This window comes from Stegastes partitus, unplaced genomic scaffold (genome assembly GCF_000690725.1).
Source record: "Stegastes partitus isolate 25-593 unplaced genomic scaffold, Stegastes_partitus-1.0.2 Scaffold856, whole genome shotgun sequence".
NCBI lineage: Eukaryota > Metazoa > Chordata > Actinopteri > Pomacentridae > Stegastes > Stegastes partitus.
The window spans coordinates 220,534-228,516 of NW_007578587.1; the positions used below are offsets into that span (position 1 = coordinate 220,534).

The 7,983-nt window shown below is 39.5% G+C and overlaps 2 protein-coding genes across 2 annotated transcripts in view; one reads left to right on the forward strand and one right to left on the reverse strand.

Annotated features, from left to right (window-relative positions):
• tesmin (testis expressed metallothionein like protein) overlaps window positions 1-4,499 on the reverse strand; it is a 21,365-nt gene extending 16,866 nt beyond the window's left edge. Inside the window, exons 1-4 of the mRNA XM_008293081.1 lie at window positions 4,267-4,499; window positions 3,957-4,049; window positions 3,612-3,702; window positions 3,423-3,503 (exon numbers count right to left, since the gene is read on the reverse strand). Of these exons, the coding sequence (XP_008291303.1) occupies window positions 3,423-3,503; window positions 3,612-3,702; window positions 3,957-4,049; window positions 4,267-4,499 (498 nt within the window). The remainder of the gene's footprint in view (window positions 1-3,422; window positions 3,504-3,611; window positions 3,703-3,956; window positions 4,050-4,266) is intronic.
• A 1,328-nt stretch (window positions 4,500-5,827) lies between these two features.
• The window catches only part of LOC103365602 (uncharacterized oxidoreductase C663.09c), a 13,054-nt gene continuing 10,898 nt past the window's right edge, over window positions 5,828-7,983 (forward strand). Inside the window, exons 1-3 of the mRNA XM_008293077.1 lie at window positions 5,828-6,053; window positions 7,236-7,287; window positions 7,730-7,917. Of these exons, the coding sequence (XP_008291299.1) occupies window positions 5,913-6,053; window positions 7,236-7,287; window positions 7,730-7,917 (381 nt within the window). The 5' untranslated portion in view covers window positions 5,828-5,912. The remainder of the gene's footprint in view (window positions 6,054-7,235; window positions 7,288-7,729; window positions 7,918-7,983) is intronic.

Consider the following 7,983-nt stretch of genomic DNA (forward strand, 5'->3'; position numbering starts at 1 on the left):
TGATAATGTTGTGTTCAAGGGACGATCAGAGCACAGGGGACAGTAACAGGTTTTATCACAAAAATAAAACATTATGCAATGTGTTTCATGAAACTGTCCAGCATTATATCAGAATTAAAAGCTGCTCCTTGAACAGGTACTAAGTAAATGTCAGGACATTGTGCTGATAAAACCTCTTTCACGCTTCACTTTTGAGAATAAAAAAGTGTAGGACTTTGACAGTATTGTTACTGCGTGATTTTAATAGTTTAGTGAAGAAAACAGTTGAAGTAATTCTTCTACCACTAACACCAACATTCAGCCAGAGAAAGACAAGACAAGCCTGAATTTATAACCACAGACAGTTAAACAAACCGCTGGAGATTACTTTTAATCATTAACTCACGTTGGTATAATTTAGTTAACTCAGTGTTTTGGGTGCATGCTGTACCTGGTTAGTGAGGAACAAACTACACTGAACCAAAATATAAACGCAACACTTTTGTTTTTGCTCCCATTTTTCATGAGCTGAAGACTTGTTCTATGCACACAAAGGCCTATTTCTCTCAAATATTATTCACATATTTGTCTAAATGTGTGGTAGTGAGCACTTCTCCTTTGCCGAGACAATCCATCCACTTCACAGGTGTGGCATATCAAGATGCTGACAAGACAGCATGTCTATTGAGGTAACTTCCTGTGCCAGATAATGTACTATCGCGAGAGTCAGTGAGACCTCACTGTGTCTGTTCGGTTCGGCAATGCAGAGGATGGTTACCAATTACAGAGTACCGCCGAAGTTCGACGAAGCCAGGCCATACGAGTGCTGGAAAAATGAAGGGAGTATTTGGAGACTTGTTACGGACTTGGACAAAAAGAAGCAGGCACTGACGGTGGCACTGGGGCTCGAAGGGAGAGCCAGAGAGACTGCCTTGGAAATACCCGCAGACGATCTGAACAAAGACAATGGTATGGAAACCTTGCAAGCTAAGCTGGACGTGGTATTCTTAAGAGAAGAAAAAGACCACGCTTATGAAGCATATTCCTATTCTGACGTGGTATCCAAAGACAGTGCGGTGTCCATGACGGACTACATAATAGACTTCGAGTAAAGATACGAGCATAAAGATGAGCTTCCCAGAGACAGTTTCTGACAGTTTGTGCAGAAGTTCTTTTTGGTCTCAGATGATCTTGGTGGTGAAGATGCTGGATATGGAGGTCATGGGCTGGTGTGGTTACATGTGGTCTGCGACTGTGAGGTCGGTTGGATGTACTGCCAAATTCTCTGAAACGTCTTTGGAGATGGCTTATGGTAAAGAAATAACCATTCAATTCATGGGCAACAGCTCTGGTGGACATTGCTGCAGTCGGCATACCAATTGCACGCTCCCTCAAAACTTGTGACATCTGTGGCACTGTGCTGTGTGATAAAACTGCACATTTTACAGTGGCTTTTTATTGTGGCCAGTCTAAGACACACCTGTGCAATAATCATGCTGTCTAATCAGCATCTTGATATGCCACACCTGTGAGGTAGATGGATTATCTCGGCAAAGGAAAAGTGCTCACCATCACAGATTTAGATAAATATGTGAACAATATTTGAGACAAATAGGCCTTTTGTGTATATAGAAAAAGTCTCACATCTTTGAGTTCAGAACAGTGGGAGCAAAAACAAAAGTGTCGCGTTTATATTTTTGTTCAGTGGCGGTCAAACTGTGCATTTCTTCGCCTGTATGTGATGAGCTTTTACTGAATGTTTCAACAGATTTATCGCGTTTCGGCTCTTACATTCAAATGATATGTTACTCTTTTGGGAACTAACATTTTCTGCAACAACTGCACAGAATTAAATCAGACTGTTGGACGTTGGTCACCTGTGTGTTGCTGCAGGTGAGTGGCAGAGCTGCTCCGCTCCGCACACACCTGGTGTTCTGTCAGATAGAACACCGTTTAGGATTTAGAAAGCAAAAGTGCATCACAGACACGTGTCTTACAGTGATGAGATAGAATTGCAACACAATGTTTGTACTTTCTAAATTACCGTTAGCACAACCATTAACGTCAGAGCTTATCAATACGTTATTTAAACATTTCATCCTCGGGCTTGTTTAATACCACGGCTCAATACCCATCCCTAGAGACAATACTGACGAAAAAAAAGTCCTGCATTTTATACTCAAAGTGAAGGAGGTTTTATCAGCACAATGTACTGGCATTTACCCAATATCTGTTCAAGGTGCAGCTTTTAATTCTGATGTAATGCTGGAGTTTAATGTAACACATTGCGTAATATTTTAGGACAATGTTGGTGTGTGAAACCGGTAACACTGTGGACAGCAGTGGCTTCCTCTGTGGCGTCCTCCCATGAACTCCATTCTTGATTAATGTTTTACTTATTGTAGATTGGTCAACAAAAATGTTAGCATGTGTCAGAGATTTCTGTAAGTCTTTAGCTGACACTCCAGGATTCTTCTTCACCTCATTCAGCATTCTGTGCTGTGCTCTTGCAGTCACCGTTACAGGACGACCACGTCTAGGGAGAGTAGCAACAGTGCTGAACTTTCTCTATTTGTAGACAGTCTGTCTTACTATGGACACATGAACATCAAGGCTTTTAGAGATACTTTTGCAACCCTTTCCAGCTTCATGCAAGTCAACAATTCTTGATCGTAGGTCTTCTTTTGTGTGAGGCATGGTTCACATCAGGCAATACTTCTTGAGAACAGCAAACTCAAAACTGGTGTGTGTTTTTTTACAGGGCAGGATAGCTTTAACCAACACATCCAATCTCATCACATTGATTGGACTGCAGGTTTGCTGACTCCTGGCTCCAGTTAGCTCTTGGAGAAGTCATTAGCATAGAGGTTCACATACTGTTCCCACCCTGCACTGTAAATGCTTACATGTTGTGTTCAATAAAAACATGAAAACACATAATATTTTTGTGCAGTATTAGTTTAAGCAGACTGTCTATTGTTGTGACTTAGATGAAGATCGGAACACATTTTATGACCAATTTATGCCGAAATCAAAGTAATCCCAAAGGGTTCACATACTTTTTCTTGCAACTGTGTGTGTGTGTGTGTGTGTGTGTGTGTGTGTGTGTGTGTGTGTGTGTGTGTAATTTTTTGTTTGTTTTTAACTTATTTGGGTACATAGGTAGTTACTGTGGGACAATGAGGCTTATGTGACATGTTTTGCTCATCAGTGACCAGCATCTGAAAGTTTTTTCTGAAATTTACAAACTCCACTGTAAAGTCTAATGTTTAGGATTATTTTTCTCTTTTACCATGCATGCATACTGGGGCTAGGTTCCCTTACATTTTTTCATGTTTAGATACTAGGAGACAGGCATGAACTGTATTTTCCTATAGAAACACTATAAAGGGAAAAAGAACAAAACTTATTCTTTTTCATGCAATGGACTGGGCAGAACTTACAGGTTGACTGATGTGAGATGTGGCTTCTGGCTGTCCCTCCTGAAACTGCTGGTCCACAACTATAGGGTTGGGCTGGTCACTCTGAAAACACACTAGGCAAATTCACACACACATATGCACATATAGTAACACATGAATTCTATGTCAGTCCATGAGGCTGTTTATTTGATCCAGCGTGTTTGGACTAACCAGCACCATGCTGTAGAGAATGGGTTCATCAGTAAACCAGGAAGCAGAAACTGAGCCATGATGACTGCTGTCTGGTGGAGCAGGTGCAGGGCTGAAGAGACCAAGACAGGATCACGTCACTTTACCATTTCAAACACATCACTTCCCATAGTTTTGTACATGTTCAGGCATGAATCAGAATCCTGTTTCATCACATCACATGGCTCCTGCCCCACTATGCCACACTGTCTTTTCTAATACCACCACCACATATATAATTATTATTACTATATAGTCATATTTTGTCATTTGATGAAGGACTCCAGCATGCCACAGTGGCAAACTGTAAAGTGAATGAGAACTCACCCATTGAGGAGCTGGTATTGGCTGAATTGGGGCTCCAGGAAGAAGTTTGGATAAATCAGCTGATACTGAGTGGGCTGACATGGATAGTGGAATCTGCGATCAATTCATCAATATTAGTCCAGGTAGCTGTCAACATGTATAGAGTTTGCATTCCTTAAGCATTTTTAAACTTTAATCCGTACAATAGTAGGGCCAAAACGGTAAAGTAATTTTAGTAATGGCTGAGAAAGAACCATAAAAAGTCAAAACATTTTTAATTCACACAATCTCAAATTCAAAAAATTGTTAGGTGAATGACTGAACATAACACCCTATGTTTAGAGGGTCCACCATCTCTGGTTGGATAGTATGCAGGTGAGCATGGGTAACCGTCCCCGGCAGGCTGACATCTGGTGGCGGTCCTGTCCACGCAGCAGTCACAGCAGAGCCAGGGTGGACATTACTGTCTTTCTCAGAGCAGCATTCTTTTGAGGAAGAACCCCCAGAGTCAACAGAATCCTGTTTGCTCTGTGGTGTTTCTAGCTGTGCTGTAGGGCTACTCATCCCACCAACATGAAAGGCACCTGTTGTAATCATACATATATGAAATATAAATATATTCATTGGAATTTTCACACAAAAAATCAGCTCAGCTTTCTATGAAAATGGTATTAAGATCAAACTTTACTGGGGCCATTTTTATTTCTTCAATATGAGTAACTTTTTTTTCTTGGTGTGAGGAAATCCTATAGTGTGTTAAAGAAACCGACAGGACGACCAGCCTCTAGTACTGTGTAATATCACTGTCAACCACTGCTCTGAATACTCCTACTATATGGCTCTATGACTCCTTACTGGACTCTTTCTAAAGATTTTGTTTTCGATTTTTCATAAAAGGAATCACTAGTATTGTCAAATTAGTAGTGGTTCAGTTATAAAGGGGTAATACAATTTTGAATTATGTGACATTCCAGTGATATACACAGCTGTCTACTGTACCTCCACACTGCTGTGACACTGACATTTGCTAACTGCTAGCCACGTTTAACCTCAAATGTTATGTCAACGTTTCTATAGTGTTCTTTTCTTCAAGTCTTCAAGGCCCTCCCCCACAACGTTAAAGTTAACTTAACAAAGTTAACTTAACCAAGTTTACTTTAAGTTAACGTGTTAGCATGTAGCTGCTAGCTTAACGTCAGATAAGCAAAGATGTAATTAACGTTAAATACGTTAGCTAACGTTTGCTACTTAGCCAAATGTCTATGCTGGTTCACTGAAGTAATCGAACCAATATCAGTTTGTAAGTTTTAAGTACACTTTAAAGTCAAAGACTTAACTTTATGTTACCAGCTGTTTGCTCACTCTGTAGTAACCTGTCTTACGAAGTTCGCTATCAGGATGGTTTCTGCCTGTAAAGGTCGTGGAGTTCTGGTGAAGGGTTACCGTTAACTAGACTTCTGCCTGATCTCACAGCAGTATGCTGCATTCATAAGTGTGGTAATTATGAAGACCAACGTAGTAAAGAATCCGTTTTTTCCCCCCACCGTTTAGGCGGTAGGTGTTTGTCTAATATCTTGGTTTAGATTACAATTAACATGATTAGTTCAAAGAAATCAAGTCATGCTGATGCACAAAAAAACATGTTACTTATAATGTAGGGGGTTGTAGTCACTTTTTGGCAAGTAGAAAACTGCATCATAGGAGTTGAACTGAACCTTGAAAGATCCTTCAGCGAGTAAAACCAACTGGATCTATTCAATCTAGATAATAATGCAAAGACATTGCCAATGCGGACGGCAAAACTTTTGGTAGGCGAACAGTCAACCTTATTATAATCGTCCGATTTTCGAGCCGCCCTTGAAGGCAGCACCAATCCAGCCAACCCAGCGTGTTTATACTGAGCTGCCGTTCTGTCGCTGGCTGTTGGGAGGACAGCGGGCTGTTGGGAGGACGTAGCTGTGGAAACTGAGCCTGAACATGAGTGCAAGTTTGTGGAAGTCCGTCCTGATAACGGGCGCTAGCAGAGGGATAGGACTCGAACTGGTGAAAGAGCTGGCTAAAAGCAGCACCAGACCTGCTACCATTATAGCCGCAGCCCGCAACCCGCCTGCCTCCACGGTAATACATGAGCATGTGCTGCTCAACTCCTGCGCTCATCAACACCATCTGAACACACGCGAACGAGCCTTTATATAAGTGGGCTGTATTATGACATTAAAGGGAAGCTGCTTTATTTTTACTTAGGTATTTTAAGTGTTTGGTACATTATATGTCTACTTGTGTGCAAATTTTCACAGTAAGATTTGAAACACAGATGACAAAACGTGATGCCTTGCAACAGGTTAAATCACACAGTAGTGCATTAAAAGATCAAATGTCTAATTATTGAAAATTAACACAATTGATGCAAGAAGAGTCTACAGGGATCGGCAGCATGTCTGGTTGTGTCAGAGGAGCAGCAAAACAGCAGGTTGTCTTGTTAAAGTTTTGCAATCATTGTGTTACTTTTAGTAGAAGTACACTGATAAGGAATTGTAGGACCGATAAGGATCTATTATTGCAGTCCTAAAAACCACAAAGATTTGAATGGGAATATGTATGTAGTTTAAGATTGACCTGGGAAAGGTAAAATATATATATATATATATTCTCCTTACACAGTAAGAATGTTACCCTGTCAATAAAACTAGCATTCATTTATTGTAAATTTCTTTATAATAATCTTGTGTATTATTTAAATTATACACTAATTAACACCAGATATTCTCATTCATGTCTTTATTCACAAGTTTCCAGAGGCTAGAAAAACTTTTACAATGAAAGTCCCATCCTTGGACACATTTCAACAAAAAGTGTATTATTCAGAAGTTAACTACTGATATTTTCTGAACCATATGTAATTGAATGTCACAATCACACAAATGTATGTGTTTATTATTAATACATTTAAATCTATTGTCATGATGATTGTGGAAAAAGGTTTGATAGGATCAAAATGGATTCTCTTGCTTTGTGTTCCATTGGTATAAACTATCCACAGTTTAGGCTCGTGAGGATTTGAGACATGACATTTGTAGCCGGTAGACAACTAAACACTACAGTGTGGCTGATTTCTAAATAAATGTCTGTGTATTTCTTTCTCTGTCATAATTGTTCTTCTCTCACTGTTTGCTAATGTTTTTTTTAAGTTTATCTACTGTTTTCTGTCACTCACTGGGTTGTGATATGGAAACTTTTTTTTTTTTTTTAATTGCTTGATTGTTGTGAATTATTTTTGTCTCAATTTCATTCTTAATGTAGGATTTGCAGGAAATCTCCAAAACCTACCCAGGTGTTTATATTGTAAAATTAGGTGAGTCTGTATATACAGTTTTATTCTTAAGCTATAAGGTTTTACATGCACGCATATCTTGGTATCTGTATTTTCCTTTACTCTAAAAAAAAAATCCCTCTTTAACTTTCCACTTCTCAACTTTGTGTAGTTTGCAGTAACTTTTAATTAACTAATGATCATCGTTTGATGAATAGTGAGTTATTCTGCTGTTTCTACTCATCTCAGTTTAATGTCTGTCAGTTAATGTGCAGTTCTAATAACCATTCTCTTAATTTTCTGCGCTAAGAGAAGGCACATGCTGCTTTTTCTCCTCAAGCATGTGATTAGGCAGCTGTCATCTAACATATTTTACACCCTAACCCTACCTAAAAGATCACTATTGTGTATGAATTATAGTCATTGATACACAGTATTTATAGACGCATTATTAAACTGTAAACTTTTACTGTCATTTTTCCAGATGTGGACAACCAGCAGAGTATCAGCTCAGCACTGGAGGAGGTCCAGTCCCTGGTGGGAAATAAAGGACTCAACTGTCTGATTAATAACGCCGCAATTGGATCATCTGTGGATTTAAACGCTGTAACGCCAGAGACTATGATGAAGACCTTCCAGACAAACACTGTTTCACCACTCTTTGTCTCAAAGGTAAGGAAACGTTCTGCAGTGGTAATCAGGATCAGGAATTACTGAGCAAATACTAAGATTAGGGTT